This window comes from Ammospiza caudacuta, chromosome 1, assembly GCF_027887145.1.
Source record: "Ammospiza caudacuta isolate bAmmCau1 chromosome 1, bAmmCau1.pri, whole genome shotgun sequence".
Lineage (NCBI taxonomy): Eukaryota > Metazoa > Chordata > Aves > Passeriformes > Passerellidae > Ammospiza > Ammospiza caudacuta.
In genome coordinates this window covers 19,359,942-19,378,817 of record NC_080593.1, presented here as the reverse complement: position 1 = coordinate 19,378,817, position 18,876 = coordinate 19,359,942, and the positions used below count along the sequence as shown (strand labels likewise).

Below are 18,876 nucleotides of genomic sequence, written 5' to 3'. Positions count from 1 at the left end.
ACAACATAATAAATCCATTTACAAAGCCCTCGCTATTTACTATAAATTAGCCACTCTTTAAGAGACCGGTGCGTAATTTCACACGCTTTACAGCCCCGGCTACATTTTAGACGCAAGAGCAAACAGCCCTGTTGGACCTTCTGCGCTGACCCCGCTCCCCGTCCCCTCCCGGGCCGACTCCGCGGGGGCGGACGGCGAACGGCCGAGCCCGGAGCCCCGGGCCTCCCCCGGCCGCTTCCTGGCCCAGAGCCCGGCGTCTGCCCCGAGGGCCCCGCGGAACCACCACGGGCTTGCCCCCTGGCTCGCCCCCAGCGCGGAGCGGGCAGGGCGGGAGGCGGCGGGGCCGCGCCACGGGAGAGCCCGGGAAGATGGACGCCCCGGCGGATGAGCCGGAGGGGGAGCGGGGTGGGAGCCACGGCCCCGCTTTGAAGAGCGGGGACCCCCGGGGACGGCCGCGCCGCCCCCGCCACCCGCGGGAGCCGCTCCGGGAGCGGGGAAGCCGGGCCAGGGACCCAGGCCGGGAGCGAGGGAGGGAGCCGGCCCGTGGAGCTGGGCCAGGCAGCCGAGGAGGCTCCGCCGCGCTGGGCAAGATGGCGGCCCGAGGAGCGCTATGCCCCGGGCTCACCGCGCTTGGGCAGCCCCGCCGCTCGGGGGCCCCGGCTACGCTCCCGCATTTTTTTGACCTCCCTCCTCTCTTTTTTATTTTTTTTTCTCCTTTTTTATTTTTTTTTTTTCCTTTTTGTGATTTTCATGCGGCGGGAGCGCGGTGCGGGAGTGGGGCCGGCGGCGCTCCCGCCGTACTCCCCCCTGTTTACAAACACAGCTGTTGCCGTGTATTTGCAATGCTAGGGGTAAAGCCACCAGCAGCGAGGAGCAAACGAGAGATGGTGCGGGAGAGGGGTCCTCGGCATCTGGAAAGGACAGGGCGCCTTGTTTTTGAAACTGTCAATTCCCTCAACCCCTATTGTGAGCGCCTCATGCAAAACATCTCGGGCCTTTTAAAGCGGGGGCTTGTGAGGCCGCCTAGGAGAGAAAGGGAGAGGGGGAGAGAGAGGGGCCTAGGGCACGGGAAATAATTATATCAGCGCAGTGAAAAAATGCAACGCGTAAGGCCCAAACCCGGCTGGCTGTCCCTCGCCGAAAGGTTTTTGGCCAGGCCGGAGCTGTTAGGCCGCGGCTTGGAGGGCCAGGTACTGAGGGAATGGGAAATGTCTGCCAGCGTGACTTGGGGAAGGTAGATCCCAAAGCCTCCCTCCTGATTTTGCCAGCCAGGGCTTTTCATTTTCAGGCGCTCGCCCTCCTTTTGTGCTTCCAAGCTGACCAAATAGATCCCAGGATGAACCATTACATATTCTTCCCAGCAATCCTCTTAACCATAAAAACCACAATTAACAAGGTTATCCGTGTTTCATGTTCTCTAACATACTGCATATGTAGAATATTTTCCTCCAGATTACCGCCGTGTGTCAAAAATGCCACTTTTTTTACCCTTTTCTGTCTCAACCACTCGCACGTGTGAACAGTGACAAACACAAACATGGTAACATTGCTCTCATTTCTGCAGAAACTTTAATTTATTGGCAACTAAATCTGTTAGAGTAAAAGGGATCAGAGACCATGTAAAAAATCACCATATGAATTGATTAAACAGCAAACTTCATACAACAGCTACCACTATTTTGCATTATTGCTAGTAGTGGCTTTTTAAATAAACAACCAGTAAAGAGATTATCCCACTGTAGTCAAGTAAGTGTAGCTTATAGAACAATCACTTCTTAAAGTAAATTGCTGTAAATGGCAAGTTACATCTTTTAAGGCAATATACCTCATTGCTGAAGGCATTACACGTGTTCCCTTTTTAATGTTCTAGAGAATTAAACAGAGTCCAAAACTTTCTTTTGTCTTCCATCTGGCAGCAGAAATATTCACAATAAATTTCCCAGTGAATTCTATTTGTGGCAAATACCTAAAGAGTATAGTCCTTACAGTACATGCATTTCCTCAATTGCTTTTTCCTCTAGAAAGTTCTGATGATTTTTGTGTACACCAGGAATTGGAAAATGGTGGCAATTACTAACACACTGTAAGTTTTATCTCATGTAAACATCACAACAAAATGGTAGCCTGTGTCCCTTGGAAAACCTTGGGGTTTCCTCATTATTAGGACTTACCTTTATGGGAGAAATTTGGTTATTTTTTATGTAATTAAATGATAAGACTTTACATGTTTAAGACTGGAATTATAATGAACTCTGATCGCAATAATAATTACAATGTCGTCAGAAACAGTTACCAAACTACCAGAATTGAACAGAATACCATCCCCCTCCCCCCCTCTTTTTTTTTTTCTCCTGGTGAGTTATTGTACCTGGCTAATTTCTCCAACGGTAGTAAAACCACGAATGTCCCTGCTAGTGACTTGTACTAAACTGAGGTGTGCACGTGTGAAAATTATGTGGCTGTTTAACTCCTTGCCGTTTGCTGCTGCCTGGATGGAGGGGAGCCCAGCGGAGCAGCCTGCCGGGGATGCCCGGGGGTGCCTGGAGCTCCCGGGCCGCTGGCAAGGCTGGGCGCCATATTTCACGTCCTCAACTCTGCAGAGCCTATTTGGTATAAATTTATGCTTATACATCCCCCTCCAACCCCCAGCCCCCCACCCCGGATTATTTCAGAACCTGAAAAGGCACCTCTGTAATTTACAATTCCTGGCCAAATCAGCATATCTCTAATTGGAAGTAAACAGAGTCAGGGGACAGAGTTACTTTGAAAGTGATATGTTGTTTAACTGACAAGGCGAAATTTTAGGTTTCAAGTTTGCATATTGCACTTTTGCATCTTTTGGCTCCTTTTTTTTCTCTTTTTTTTTCTTTTTTTTTCTTTTTTCTTTTTTATTTTTTTTTTGGTCAAGGGAAGACCTTTTTCAGGCAGACACGGTTTCTAACAGAGTGGGGGGGCTTTCCTGAGCAGTACATTTTGTACGTACTTACAGTTCTCTGGAAATAAGGCTGTAATCTGTGCAGCTCTAAACACACGAATGTAAACATTCATCTCAGAACAACTCCAGTAAGCAGATTTTTCATGACCATCATAATTTCAGCAGAGCGGTTAAGTATGCAATGCACCTTTTGCAATTGGCAGCTTAAAGTGATGTGTGTGCATGTGTGTGTGAGTGTGCATGCAGGGGGGAAGGGTAACTCCACTGAAAGGCAATTGTTTACTCTTTCTAAATATATTTGGCTGCAGGTATTCTTAGACTAGGCCTTTTACAATGAGGGGAAAACTCCGGTGTGGATATAGTAAACAGAGCTGAAATCAGCTAGTGACTGCTTGGAATATTTGGAGACACGAGGGGTTGGGACAGGGCATCACAAAAGGCAGGAATTAAAAAACTGAAACCCAGGCAGTGGATTGCCAGCAGAAATGTTGACTTTGAGTCACACAGTAAACATTACATTGTTGCTTTGTTTTCCTTTTTTGATTTGCGATAAATTATTCTCCCGGGATTGATCGATGAGTGGAATCCTTAAAATTTAATTTGTGAATGATCTAGTATAAATAAAATGCTAATCCAAAGAAAGAAACCAGCAATTATTCATCCTAAACTCTGCTGATTCAGCAACTCAATTATTATTGCCTTTCTCAAGCTGCAAACTTTTCAGGCCGTTTTCAGAGTTGCTGTATCCGTCCTTCCCCCTCAAGAGATACCTTCCCCCGTCCTCAGTCCTAAGCTCTGCCTCCACCTCGGCCTCCAGCCTTTCTTTTTTTTTTTTTTCCTCCTTCCCTTTCTTTTGCAGAGGTTGGGGGGGGGAGGGAGGGAGTGAAACAGTTAACCTCTTGAAGCGTATTTCCTCAAAATAAAAACAGTGAACTTACAAATGGAGAGGAAACCACGGATAACTCTGCAATAATTCAAAGTGTTTGGAATCAGGATTTTTTTAAAACAGTGTTTTTAATTGAAAATAAAGCTAAAGCATGCTTTTCAACAGTGCAAATTTCCATAATTTTGATTTACTGCTTCCATCATCACAATATATTATACCAGCATGTCTTACCGAGGGCTAGACTCTAGAAGTCTGCCTGTTTGACTATTTTGATATTAAGTGCAAATATAGATAATTGCCTCTGATTGTCACGTGCAGTAAAAATGTTTCTGCTACATAGAGAGGATGGCATGGCAAAAAAACCCACGACAGCAAATTTCAAGAGATGAGGATAGAACAGTGAAGTGTAACATGGTTGAATCGCCTGAGTTTTGTTGCCAAAAAGCTATGAACAACATGGTCTTCTAATTTTGTGTAATCTTTCCACTTACGGCCTCTCATTTCACTTTCTGTGTTGTATTTACTGTTTTGCTATTTCCTCCAGCCAGCATAAGGGGCTGGACCATAAATTGTACTGCTGGCCGGGCAAATATTTTAGTTGCTTTGCAAGTTTGTAAGGGGCATGTTCAGACCACAACTTAAGTATGACATTAGTGGATAACAGTAACCTTATTTAAGACCTCTGGGTGAAACAAAAAGGCTTCCCAATTGCAAAGAGTGGCTGTACAAGTAAAAAGACACCCTTTTACCAAAAATAGAATTCCACATTTATTTACTGGTTTCAAATGAGGCAGCTTTTCCCAGCGCTGGGGTCGTAGGCGGACCCCAGTCTTTTCCAAACCGGAGAAGAAGGAGTAAGTGCAACTGCCCTTCAAAAAAGACACCCCTGCACCCGAAAACAAAGCTCCCGAAAAGTATACTGCTGCCACATTGAATTATAGTGAACCCTTACTGTGCAACCATGTAACTTAACAAAGTTTAACTGAATTAACAGTTAGACTTCCATTTTCAAAATCTAGTGCATAAATTTAATGGCTCATTCTAATATTTATTATTCAACCTTTTGACATTTATTTGCAGCAGTTGAATTGAGGTACTGGTGCATTATTAGCATTTAAACAGTAAAGTGTTCCAGCTCTACCATAATAACTGAGTTTAACTTGAGTCTTTAGCCTGAAGTACTCTGTGGAATGTAACATAATAAAAAAAACCCCAAAAACAAAAACAAAAAACAAAAACAATTCAACAGAACAAACAAACAAACAAAAAGGCCCAAACCAACAACAACCAAAAAAAAAATCCCACCAAGATCCCAAAATAAGGAAAAAACCCCCCACTGTTGTAATGGTAAATAAAATAGTAATCCAGATTCTGTCTTCACAATGTGATAAAACAGGATTCCAATAGTGGATAGTATTAATGGGTTTGTACAAACCACGCTGCAGAGTTAAAAAAAAAAAAAAGGTAAGAAAGTTAAAGGTGGTTCAAGAAAATATTTTCCAAACTACTTTATTAATTAAATTTCCTGAATTTGTGGCTAGGTGGAAGAGGTATTGCAGAACCGCCCAGCTGCCATTTCCATACAGGATGGGCCTTGTGAGGTGGTTGGGAATCCTTAGTGGTGTTTAAGGAATAAGCTGGCAACAAATCCCCATCATTGCCAATAATTAGTGATGGTGGACAGGGAAAATTTGCCATGAAATTAAATGGCCTTTTCACTGCTGATGCTACATTGCTGGCTACCCTTTTGCGTCTATTGTTAACTGTAAAATCATCCAGTGTTCCTTCATGTGTCTCAATTTTACCTGTAGGACGTGGGCTTCGAGCTGATTTCAAATTTGGTTTGACTGGAGGAGTCTGCAGTACAGGTCGCTTTCCCAAAACCAGTGTCCTGTAATTTTTTCTCACCCTTGCTCCAAATTTATACTCCCCATCCTCAGGTTTTGGAGTACCTAAAGTGCATGAGAGGACCTGACTCTGAGTCAGTGGGTTTAAGGAAGTGGTTTCTTTCTCAGTGCATGCAGAATCTTCCTTGGCTGTTAATAAAGCGTCCTGGTTATTACTCTCAGTCACACCGTAAAACTCATCCTTAGTATCATTGCACTCACACTTTAGCTTATGTGTTGTAAGATCAGGCTCATACTCGTCGTTCGCACTGCTGTCCTCTATTTTGATTTTAATGCTGTGCAGGAATGGCAATGCCTTATTGCCTGTATCAGTGCACTGGAGCTCAGCTGCTGCTGCTGCCCCTGGAGAAGCAGCATCCTCCGCAGGATCAGTTTGTAAAGAGGGCAAATCCGTGGCAAATTCAATACAATGAGGGATTTTGGAATCTTTCTCTGAATTTGCTGCCGCTGATGAAGAATCATTATTTAAGAACCTAGCAGCTATTGTATTGTTATCTGCACGGTGTGTAGTAGTTGCTTGAAGGCATTTCCTTGCCTCTCTGAGTATTCTTTGTTGTGGAAATGCATTGTTTGTCTTTGGGCTAGGTGAAGAGGCCCCCTTTGCAACACAGTTAATTGTTAGGTCAGTACTCTTGGCATTATTGGAAAATTCAGAGTGTGGGAATGTGAGTTCGGATACCCTATCATCTCTTATCTCCGCGAAGCAGCTCCCCAGGCCGCCGGAGCAGCGCAGCGCCGGGGCGGCGGGAGCCCAGCCGGGGCAGCCCCACTCCTCCGGCAGCTCCGGCTTGACTCCGCCGGGAGCGCCGCGGAGGGCGGGCAGCCCGCCGGGCTCCGCCGGGGCCGGGGGCCGGGAGGCGGCGGCGGCCGCCAGATGGTACAAGAAGTTGGCGTGGACCACGCCGGGCGGGCTGCAAAAGCTGGTGCGCCTGAAGCGGATGCTCTGCACCGAAACCTGGCTGGAGACCGAGCTGGAGTCGGAGTCCGAGGTGCTGTCCTCCTCCTCCTCCTCTTCCTCTTCCTCTTCCTCCTCCTCCTCCTCCTCCGAGCTGCCCTCGCTAGAGTCCGAGGCGCCGCTGCCCTCCTCGTCCTCCTCCTCCTCCTCGTCCTCCTCCTCCGAGCTGCCCTCGCTGGAGCTGGAGAGGCTGGAGCCGCAGTCCGAGTCGTGGGCGGCGCGGCCCGAGCAGCAGCTGGACTCCGAGTCGCTGCTGCCGCTCTCGGGGAAGGCGGGCGGCCCGAAGCCGCGGGGCAGCGGCAGCGGCAGCCGCGGGGCGCCACGGGGCCGGCAGGGCCGGGGCAGGGCCAGGGGCCGGCGGGCGCCGCCGGGGGGGCCCAGCGTGACGGCGGCGGCGGCCGCCCCGTGGCGGCGGCGGCGGCAGCGGGCGGGCAGGGGCGGGGGACCGGCGGCCGGGAGCCGGGGCCGCGCCGCGGCGGCGAGCGGGCGACGGGAGCGCAGGGGCACGCAGCCGCCCACCGCCGGCGCCGTTTCATAGTTTACGGGGGATTTGCAAGGCGCCCGAGCGATTTCTGGGTAGCTGTGGCCAGTGTATTTACTAAAAATGTGAGGTAGATGAGCGGCCGGTAGCAAGGCTGTGTCCCCCGGGCGCAGAGCTTTCCTCCGGACGGGCAGCAGCGGCCGAGGAGAGTCGCTCAGACCCAGCCAAAGTTTGTTCTCCTTCCAGAAGCCCGAGAAGGGGTCGGGGGGAGCGAGCTCCGGCCGGAGATCGGTGGCAGACAGCGCCCGGCTTAGTTTCCTTCGTTTCGTTTTAAGAACCCGTTCGGTTTTGCAGGATGTGTATAGGGCTTCCACGTCCTCTCTGGAGATCAGGGTGCATTTGGCGGCGTGGAAAGCGATGGAGTTGATGGCTTTGAGTTTCCTCAACTCCTCCAAGTCGCAGTGATGTTTTTTTACTTTTAAATGATCCATTCGCTTGTGCACGGTAGTTCGCGGGATGTTTTTGAGCAGGTCTGTAAAAACCTGGGAGAGTGCAAACATTTGCTTTCCTTTAATGATGAGGTAGCCGAGCCTCACGCCATCCACCTCTTCAAAACCCGACTTCAGGTCTCCCATTTCGTGAATTAAATTATTCCCAGCATTTGCAGAGAGAGAGAGAGATGAAAAAAAAAGAAAAAAAAAAAAAAAAAAAAAAGAAAAAGCCACACACACACAATCCTCAGCCAGATGCTGTATTTGTCTCAAGGCATCCTGCTAATAAAATATAACAAAGGCTGTTATTCCTGGTGAATGAAGTGCCCAACTTTAGACAAAATTAAAAAAAATAAATTAAAAAATACTGTGAGACTACAATCAATATATAATCTTAAAAATCAGGTTTGCCAAAGTGTTTCTCTAAGTTGTTGCTGAAGATCAGTACCTGTTCCCTTTCATTCCCTGCTTTTCCATTGGAAACTATGATAATGGAATGTGAAGGGAGGAAGAGAAAAGAAATGCAGCTGCTATTCCCGCCGCTGCTTTAGCTACAAATAAAATGACAGAGTGAAGTGAGCTCGTCCGGAGACACCTTCATCAATTAATTCCCCTAAAGCCAACGCTGATTGGACACTCCTGACAGGTGATGCAATAAAAATTGATATTCCACCCCTTCCCCCAAAAAATCTCCCACTAATTAGCATACCCTTATACTGCCACCTCCCCTCCCAAAGTAAATAATACAGTTAGTATATAAATCTTTCTATTAAACAATCCGAGCTCAAACACACTCAGCCCTCTCAGACTTCCTCGTCGCTAGCTTCGGAGGAAGGATTTGTATGCTTTTCCCCCATATCGTTCCGTATATTTTCAGCCTGTTTTGGACAAACGTTGCTCTTTTGTGCATGCCGTGAATTTAAAGGACATAAGTCTGATCGTAGCGATGGAAAATCCTTCGGTAACGTAGCCGCTTTAAACTAGCGTTTTATTCTGCATTGTGTGGAAAATGAAGCTTAGCGAAAACGTGCAGAACAGCTTGGTATTTCCCGTTCTGAGGCTCCAAAGTTAAATGTTCGGTTGTTAACGAGAGGGAGTACTTACATTTTCGAGTTTCTCTTGATTTTCCTCTTCTGCTTAATTAGCTTTTTATAGCCGGGTACTAAGGTTATTTTTGCTGTCTGAATATCACGGGTTCCCGCACCGTGATACTATAACACTTTTAACTGAAATTCTGCCAGTAATATTGCAGGAGGGGGGAGGAGGACGTGAGCTCACGTCAGACCCATAACAAAGCATAGATAAGCCAGAAATGTATACACTTTTCACGATTAACCGTGCTGGATCACGAGCTGGAATGTCCTATAGTCCCAGAGCCCACGTCAGGATTCCTGCGTGCTGATTGCTTCCAGCAGAGAAAGGAGAATGTAAAATATCCAAGGTGTTTCCAGGAGCCTTTACGTAATAACAAAAAAAGTGCTGGAACACACAATGTACGATATTACATCGGGCTAGGATGCTTCTGGCTCGCAGTTTGCATATTCCGCTCGGAGTAGCACTGCCGAAGATTTTTGATGCTCCATTTATAGCAGCCCCTTAAAATCAATTTGAAGAAGCAGCATGAAGGTTTAACCTCTTCTTAGGAACGTTAAATTATTCGAGTGTCAAGAACGAGGATCTCGCAAATGTTGCGATAGCTGCATGCCTCTCCCTTGTCACGTTAAAGTGATGCTTGCGGTTTGCACGTTAGGCGCTGCGAAAAAAAAAAAAATCACCAATCTCTGCCGTGCATCCAGTGTTCCGCTGGATACAAACACCAGCACTTTTATGTATCACTGCACATCCAGAATTAGACACATCCGCGAGATTAATGAGACATCTCATACTGCTGTGACTTGGCAAAAAAATCGACGGAGGAAAAAAAAAATCTTCAATCGCAAACGTCAATATCCACTCCGCGTGTTGGCAATATGGTGCGTGGAGTTCGTGTTACCCCGTCAGGTACAGCTAAAAGAAAGCGCATAATCACTCTGTGAAAACGCCGTTTTGCATTACAAGGCGAAATGCAGGCAAGCCCCCAATTTCCCAGGAATTCGAGAGAGAAGTGGGAATTTGGAGAAGTGCATCCGGGAATGGAGGAAGTCTATTCAAGGGAGCCTCCAACTCGGAGGGCTGAGATTTGAAAAGTCAGCCCTGGACTACTGTTGCTCTCAGCGCAGATGTAATCGCCGCTGTTCAACTTAATCCATGTGTGTGCGAACCGCGATGCCTAGTTCTTCCCTCTGAAACCTAGGGATAGTATTCCCATCCGAGAAAGCAGAGCTACAGCAAATTACATTTTGTCCCTCGAATTAGAAAAGGATCATTGAGTGGATCTCGTGATATTTCAGCCTTTAAACGTAACCGAGAGGCAGCAGTGAACAATGCCTCGGCACAGCTCAGACCATCCGCGGAGTTCTCCTTCCCTCTCCTCGCATCTGGATCTCCCAGCCTTGCCTTTCTCCTGCTCGCTCGTGTGAGAGGCAAAAAAAGCAAAGTTTCGAAAGAAAACAGCTGCTGGCGCTAAAGAGAAATCATCGTGGTCTTTCTAGAGCTAGAGACAATAAGGTCGTTTAAAAATTCCTCCTGATGTACTTATATGCTGCGAACACCCCCACCCCCTCCCTACTGCTCTCCTCCCCCTGCTTTAAGGTTAAGGCTATGGAGTCAACAGTAAAGGAACAGTAAACTCCGAGAAAGCTGCTCAGAAGACGTTACCCAAAAGCTCGATGGGCTGAAAAGTCCTTTATTTGTCAGGTAGTTCAGCTGGGTCGGATTCCCGTGTAAATCCACGCGTGCACTCGCACGGAGGGAGCCACGGGCATCCAGACCCTCACCCACGCGCTGCCGGTGATAGCCTGGCAGTGGGATTCGGCAACTGTTTAAAAAATGTCCCTTTTGAAATTTATTTTTATTTTTATTTTAAATTCCGGTGCTACCAAACGTTTAAAACTAGTGACGGCTTTTCGGCAAACCTCGGGTTCCCGAAAGGTGCGGCCGTGAGCACCGGGGTCGAGGCAGCGCCAGATGTCGGCAGGGAGAAACCCACGAGAAGTCTTGGGAAATGTCAGGCGCCCAACCTACACATCCCCACCGTATACTTACACACACTTTCGGTTGCATATCTTTCTCCGCATCTCACACAAGAGAGCTTTGTTTCTTTACTTCTCCATCATTTGGTTTGGCTCTTTTTGTGTGTGTATGCGTGTGTGTGTGTGTGTGTGTGTGCGTGCTTTCCCTTGGCCATCGGCACACGTTGTGTATCCGGGGTCGTCTTGAAGCAGGCTGGGGGAGATCCTGATAAACAGCCGTCAGAGGCCCCTTGCACACGCACACGCACATTAAAGGCAGGGGACTTGAAAATGGATTTGCACGCACACAGGGGATTGCGATCAATAGCCACCAACATTTATGGCTTAGATTGTTAATGTGAAGGCTGGTCAAAAGAATAAAAATGAAAAATTAAAGGTGTCTGGTGTCAATTACATGAAAAGTTATGCCATAATTTACTTATTGGGATGTTTGCCTGCCTGTTTGTGTGTCCATGTGCATGTGTGTGCAGACCCAGATATATATGCAGCTATGTCTCAAAAGCAAGGGAATTTCTTTGTTAATTTTGTGGACTGTGTCACCCTGACTGGTGATCAAAGATGAACACGATTAAAGGAATGGATGTTTGTCTCACATTTCTTAAGATAAGGACGCCAGAGATGCCCGGTTTTGCCAAATACATACACATGCAACTACAGAGAGTTGTGTGTATGGGCGCATACACACACAGAGGCGATCAATCAAACGTGCTCCTTTTCACGTTGAGTAGCGTGCAATTTGCAATCTACACTCTATAGCCAGTAGTATTTCAGTTTTAAAACTGTCTGGGTGAAGGATAAACCTCATTAGGAAAGAAAGAGCAAAATAATATTCATAATACTTTGCTGTAGACCTATTCCCATTTGTTGAAAATCATATACTTTTATTTTTGTAAACTTGTGTTAAAATATATATGCTCAAAGGGAACTGCTTAGCTATGTCATTCCAGAAAGAAAATGTGTGTAACATTTAAAATACTCCTTTTACGTGATGTTTTGATTTATTTTCATAGTATGATTATGTTTAAATACCAGTGCAATTTAGCCTGACCTCTTCCTTCTGCAAGGTAGTAATGCACACACCATTTATAGTCTTTTAAACGTTTCATTGGGAAATGCAACAGCAACATCCACCACCGGTTGTACTAATGGGGAGAATTCTGAAAATCTTCAGGAAAACCTAAGGGTCATGTGCGTTTTCACAATAGGATTGCCACATTATTAGAGTATTATTATTATTTATTATTATTTGCTAATGCTGGACTATGTCTTCAGGTATTGACAAGTATTAAATAAACCTTTTGCTTTCATGATGCTGTGCGGAAATACATATTTCACATGAGAACTTGATTTCTAACACTACACCCTGCTTCTAGTTACTGTTGGGCGTATTTTGCTCGAGGAGGACACAGATAGAAAGCAGCTAGAGGCTATCACAAAGAGTCCAGTTATGTAAATATAATAGGGTCAAGGAATAGTATAATAGGATCCTTCTGCTATTTTAAAGTCAGTGAAATGTGACTGCAGTAACCAGTAACTAAAATCTGCCCTAAATTCTAGTCAGACAACGTATCAGAATGTATAACTAAATCTCCTAAATGTGCAGGACAAAGAAATACCAGCCATCAGTCTGGGGAAAAAAAAAATCATAATCTGGCTAACACTCTTATACCTAGAAGTTTCAGGGTTGTTTTTTCTTTTTTCCATTTTTTCTTCTTTTTCTCTCTCTCCTTTTTTTTTTTTTTTTTTTTTTAACAGAGATGCAATGTAGAATTCTACTAAGTGCTTTTTAAGTTTGTGGGGGTTTTGTTTTATTTTTTTCATGGGAGCTAGAGTGTTTCTTGCACACTAGAATTTTGTGCAATTTATAATCACTATGGGCTAAGACTATTTCTTGAATTTAATACCCATGGTAGTTTTAAAATACTTTTTAGCAGGAGTTTCTGGACACATACTACATGCCATGTTGTTTACTGACCCATAATCAAAATGCAGTGACCTTCTACCCTTTTTTTGCCCCTTGACCCATGCTGAATTCAATGCAGCCTTTATAAATTTGCAAATCCTTGGACGTAAAGGGGATTTGGTGAGGCTTTGTTCTGAAAGGATCCTAAAAGTTTGCATTTTTAATTAGACAAAGGTAAAGCAACAAACATTGGGAAACAAGATCCTCTCTTGCACATAGGTGATCACTCGTAATTTCTACGGTGGGAAACCACATCTTAAAAATCGTACTCTGCAAACTGAAAAGCAGTTGCAAACGAAGGAGATTAGGAGGTTATGAATTGCACCAAATTAGCAATGTGGTACAAATCACTTTCATGACGTAAGGGATAGCCAGGCCACAATCTTCCGGCGCTCCTCATCTCCAAGGACCGTGTGGATCCTGGTGACCCGGGGAGAGGGGCGAGCCAGCGATTTGATCTGGAGCTACAGGCGCATTCCCTTATCTCCTTTGCTATCATTCAGTTTAAAGGACACCGTAATTATGATGGTGATAAAACAATGCCCGCTTATGTGTGCTGAATAAATAAAGAATGTTTACAGCCCCAGAATGTTTCAATTCCAATTAAACGCTATCAAAGAAAAGCCCCTTTTGCTCCCTCCCCCCTCCCTCCCTCTCCCCCACGACTCCCTATTTACCTTGTTGGTTGTAATATGGCCCTATGAAATAAACCGGCCTTCCAGTTTGCCATTAAGGCCACATCTTAAGGGAGGAGGGGGAGGAAGAGGAGGAGAGGGGGTGTGAGACAACAACATGCGCTCCCGGTCCCACAATTACTTTGGGTCGCCTGCATCCTCACTCTTTCTTAAAATTTATTTTGCTATTATTTGTTTATTTTTTCAATTGGCAAAGGCGTGATGATGCAGGGGGAAAAGGCACTTAAAGATCCTGCTCCAACCACCGGCCGAGGGAGTTGGGCTAAATTAATGCAGCGCCCTTGGGCACTGGAGGAGGGGGCTGTCCCCCTCAGCCCTGGCTGCCACCCCACCGGGGCCTCGGGGAGCGGGGTCTCCCCACCGCTCCTCTTCCCTCTGCAGCAGGGAGCCTTGGAAACGGGAGCCTGGAAATGCTTCCCACTCACTAAGACACAAGGATCATTTCAAATATTCATTGTATCAGCAAATCTGGTCGTAATCAGATTAAAGCAAGGTTTGGGGAGGAACTGCCCGTGTTTCTGGGTGCAAAATGCCGACTGAACTACAAAGAGAGCAGAAAATGGGTTCCTCTCCCCCCCGCCTTGGTTGCATGGGGAGAAAAAAGAAAAACAGTAATTTTTGCAAAAAAGGGACACTTTAAAAAATTGCAATTTTCCCCATTCCACCCCGGGTAGTATATTCCTCTCAGAGGTTGTTTTCCTTTTAACTTTGGGCTTAGCATTTCTATATGATGTTCTTATTTACTTGTTTTAAACTACAGAGACTATTCCCGCTGTGGAATACACTGAGGTAGATTTTCTTCATGCCAATTTGCTTTTAGCTTATCTCAGCCGAGGCAACAGCTTTTCTACATTCAAGCTTTAAAATGTATATTTCATTGAGTTGTCTGGGGCGAGGTGTTTATATCCATTTTGTGGAAGTGAGTGAGGAACTGAGTGCATTTTCAGGTCTGCTCGATAGATGCAGGCCCTTTTCCTTTTGAAAGTTTACACTTCCAATACCCTCAATTCTACTGGCAGAATTAGGATGGACTTGGAGGGTCCTAAACGTGACCATTCACTAAGGCGGGGGGCTTGCAACAACGTGCTCGGCAACTTAATCTTACACTAAAAAGAGCAGAGTGTAAAAGAATGGAATACAAACTCTCCCGACATTTGTAGTCGCTTCCAAAGTGGACCGTGCATTTTAAAGCTGATGGGAACGTGTGCGTTTTGGAGCAAAAAGGAAAGAAGGTAAGCGTTTATTCCCTTGTATCCGCCAGTTCGGGTAGAAACAATGAAAGAACAAAGGGAACCACTTCTCCGTGTGAACATTTCCCATTTTCCTCCTCCGTTTGAGCCTCACTGCGAGGGGCTGGCGAAGGGACTCGCTCCAGCTTTACCTTTGGCGGCGGGTCGGGGGTGCGGGGCACGAGGAGAAAGTTGCGGGGCGGTTCAAGTCACCCCCCCGTCGGTGGCCGGAGCCCGCCGCGAGCAGGAGCCGCAGGTTTCATGGCTCTGCACTCACCGGACCGTCCCCGCGAGGCGCGGCCGGCGGGAGAGGGATCGGGGCCGGGACCTTTTTGTGCGGGGTCTGCCCGGCCCCGCGCTGCCGGCGACGACGGAGCTCCCCGGTGACTGCCAAGGCGGCGGGAGAGGAAGCGGAGGTTAGGAGCCGGGGTAGGAGGGGGTGTGGAGGGAGAAACCCCCCTGGAATTATCTGCAAATCCCATAAAGCGCGTGGAAGCGCGGTGGGGGAGGGGCGGGGGGGCGAACAAACACCGCGCGCGCGGGGCCTCGCGCGGACCGTTACAAGGGGCGGCGGCGACGGCCCGGGACACACGGACACGCACGGACAGACGCAGGGACTCGCGCGGGCCGACACGCTCGGTGTTTACAGCCGCGGAGAGTGGCACGACGCCGACTCGCCGAGCGGGACCGGCCCGGCCCGCCCGCCATTGGCGCGGGGGCTCTCGGCCGCTGACCTTTCACCCCCCCACCCCCGCCCGCCGCTTCCTTTGCTGCCCCGACCACCTTCCTACCCACAATCCCCCGCGCCGGCCGCGCTCGTGCCGCGCTCGAGCCTCCCGCCGCTGCTCCCCCTCCCCCCGCTCCGTTCCCCCCGGCATTCCGGGAAAACCCGGGAGCGGCGGCGCCTCCCTCGGGAAGCGCCGGGGCGGGATCGGGGTGTCCCTGTGGCGGCGGCGGTAACGGCCGGGTGGGGGCGGGGCAGAGGCGGGCTCGGCCGCGTTTGAACGGGAGCGCCGGCGGAGCCCCGCGTACCGTAGTGCGGTGCCGGAGCAGGGACCGGCCGGGAATCCCGGCAGCTGCGGAGCGGGATCGCTGGCCACGGGATGTGCGGGAGCTCCCTTGGCCGAGAGCTGCACGGGGCAGAAAGGGGGGTCTGAGGTCCCTTCCTGCCCGCGTGCTGGGGGAGCCGGGGCGCTGGGAAGAGGATTTGCCTGTTGAATTTCATCGCTGGTAGACGTTAATCTCGTGTTTTAAAGTACCTTGTCAGTGGCTTTAAGGAAATCAAACGTGACATTAATCAAATCACACAAATGTAAACATTTATAAGTTAAATCCTAATATTATGCAATTATTTAAATCGAGCCGTGGTTTTTCCTCAGTGTCATGTTGTAGCTCCCACTCTCTTCCTCACAAGCTTTGAGTTTTCTGCTGGATCCCGGTGTCTCGGTGTCCGCTCCATTGGGTTCTGAGCGTGGGGACGGGAATGCACGGGGCTGCAGGTGGCAAAGGACTGAAGCTTAAATATCGCCTGGTCACCTAACCAGGCCCATCAGGGTTAAAAAGAAGGACGCTTTTGTGAATTTGAGGACAAAATCCTCAAATAATAACTTGCATTGGTACAGTTGAGTTTTTTTTTTTTTTTTTTTTTCTGCCATGTGAGTATGTGAAGCAAGTGATCCCGTGCACAAGCTCGACAAGGATGCCTGGGTGGCTGAGTTGGGGCAGAGGTTCCTTTGCCGCCTCAGTGGGATTTTTAGGCGAGGTGACATGTGAAAGACCCACTACATTGCGATGAGGGAACAAGGGACAGTGGGCATGCGGGCTTCGACGGCAGGCACAGCACGAAGGCGAGTTTGGGGAAAGGCGAAGATGGCAGGCAGGATACGCTGGGAAGCGGCCGGCGCCGCGGGCAGTTGGCCTCTCCCCGTCTTCGCCCTTCGTTCCGGCCCTTCCCGTTCGCCTCTCCCGGCGGGGAAGAGGGGATTTGGGGGTCAGGGAGGAGAACAATGCTGAGCCGCCCTTTGTGCTCAGCACCGTCCCCTGAAGGGAGGGAGCGCGCAGTGCAGCGGGGCCGCGGCGCCTCTGTAGTGCTGCCGCTCTCCTGCGGGCAGTGCTCGCGGCATGCGGGGCAGGAGCCCGGGGCAGCGGGATCAGGGCTCCCATAGGCCGCCCGCCCGACCCCGGGATAGGCTCAGGAGCGGGGCTGGCGCCGCGCCAGCCGGGCAGCCCCGCTCGCCGTGCGGGGGCGGGAGAGCTCGGGGGCGAGCGAGTGGCTGCGAGAGTAAACTCGTGGGTGCCCTCGGCGGCGCGGCGCGGGCACGGGGTATTCCAAGGGTGAGCGGGGGTCTCCCGTCAGCGGGGCGGGCTCCGGGCAGGCCGCCCTACGGACCGGAGCGGGGGCGAGCCCGCAGGAAGCGGCGGCGGGGCCGGAGGAAGCGCGGCCGGGGCTCCCCCTGCTCCCGGCGCTCCCCATTGTTCCCCGGCCGCCTCTTTTCGCGCCGCTTTCCGCCGGCGGGGAGGAGGGAGAGCCCCGGGCCCCGCACGCTGTGTGTGCTCGCCGGCAGCGGCGTGGGGGGACCCGCCGCGAAATCGGGTTCATGAGTAGAGAGGAGCCTTTAGAAGTGCCATCCGCTGAGGGAGCGCCGTGAGGCTGTAGCTCACGTGTTCCTTGAAAGGTAAAAACCCCCCAACTGCCGCAGCGGAATTGTACATAAAGTAACATCTGTTTCTGGGTGGATTTTAGAGCAGGACTTGTTAAAGAAATTGGGAGAAACTGCTCCGACCCACTGCATTTGGATTAATAAATGTAGCCAAAGAGAAATTTGGAAGGAACTGTTCTTAAGTCTGTCTATAAAAACGAAGATTAATTTAATCCTGTTTTTCATATAAGCACCATGATGGATTCCCCCCCCCCCAAGTGATTGTTTTATGTTGGTTTGAGATTTTAAAATATTTGGTTTATAGGAAAAGTGTTTGTTGCATTTTCCCCCCTGAAAATAATTAGAAATTAATTTTTTTTCAATACACCATTTCAGACTGAACTTTCTAATGTATTTCCATAGGGGAAGAATTAACTAACTTGATGTTCAAGAAAATTTCCAACAAGTGCCCTTAATCATCTAACAAAAAACCAAACAAAACCGTATTTGCCCATTATTTCTGGAAGATAAAATTAAAACGTGTAGGGACTCATATTTGTGATGACTAAAGAGTTTCTAGAGAACTGGTTATTTTAAGAAAATCCTTCCTAGGAGAATTGTGATTGTTTTTAGCAAGTTATCGCCGAGTGCTTGTGAATTTATTTTAAAATATTAGAAGTGGTGCCAAGACATTTAAAAAAAATTAAATATATATGCCAAAAAATTAACATTTGTCATAGATGGTGATCAGTAAAAAAAAGAAATTAAAGGTTGATGTTTATGTATATCACCTAGTTGAAAATAATTTTGAAGTGACTTTTCTTCCCCTATGCGCACTTGGGAAGTTGCATGCTTGCAGTCATTGTTTAAGATAATACCGTTTGGGACTCTTCTTTCACTCTTAGAAAACTTGCAGGCTTTTGTTGGACTCCTCCAAATAAAAACTCAGTTCAGTTTAGATGGTTAAAAACATGCGTATTACTCAAAAGCTGAAGATGCAATAATATATAGAAAACACTATCTTGGTAATATTTAAAGGCATTAGCTGAAGATCGAGGAGAGAAAGATTTTTGTTTTGTTTTACTTGTCCTGCTTGAGTATTCCGGAGATGCATTTGCTCTTGATTGCTGCTTGGGAATTTTCAGAGGGCTACTGCAAATTTAGAAGGCATCATTCAAAAGGACATTTAATACTCTTGTATTTGCTAAAACAATATATCTCTATTTGAAAACTATCTCGTTGAAATGGAAGATTTAAAAAAAAAATGGGAAGAGATCTTTTGTTGCCATTCTTCATTACTCCTTATTTTGTATTTGTGTGGAATGTGTTGTTGGCATATTTGATATATGAATTTTTTTGTACAGAGGAGCATTGTTGTTACTTTTAATTGGGAAGTACCATGTTCTAGAAATTACCCACATTCCCGACTCGGAAGTACCGTAGTAGGATTGACAAAAAATGATCCGAGGCTTGTGTGCTTAATTCAGCAGGAATGTTAAGCTTCCCATATACACCCTATGTGGTCAAGTTAGACTCTGGCTCTTAAACAGCTTTTAATGGTCAA

General features: G+C 47.8%; 1 protein-coding gene across 1 annotated transcript; it reads right to left on the bottom strand.

The window, feature by feature from the left end:
• Nucleotides 1–5,333: 5,333 nt before the first annotated feature.
• On the bottom strand, nt 5,334–7,799 carry SKIDA1 (SKI/DACH domain containing 1). Its single transcript, XM_058818688.1, has one exon. The coding sequence runs from the start codon at nt 7,797–7,799 to the stop codon at nt 5,334–5,336; it is 2,466 nt and encodes an 821-aa protein (XP_058674671.1).
• Nucleotides 7,800–18,876: the final 11,077 nt, after the last annotated feature.

Coding starts and splice junctions, on each gene's coding strand:
- SKIDA1 (XM_058818688.1), bottom strand. CDS start 7,799: ATGGGAGACCTGAAGTCGGGTTTTGAAGAGGTGGATGGCGTGAGGCTC.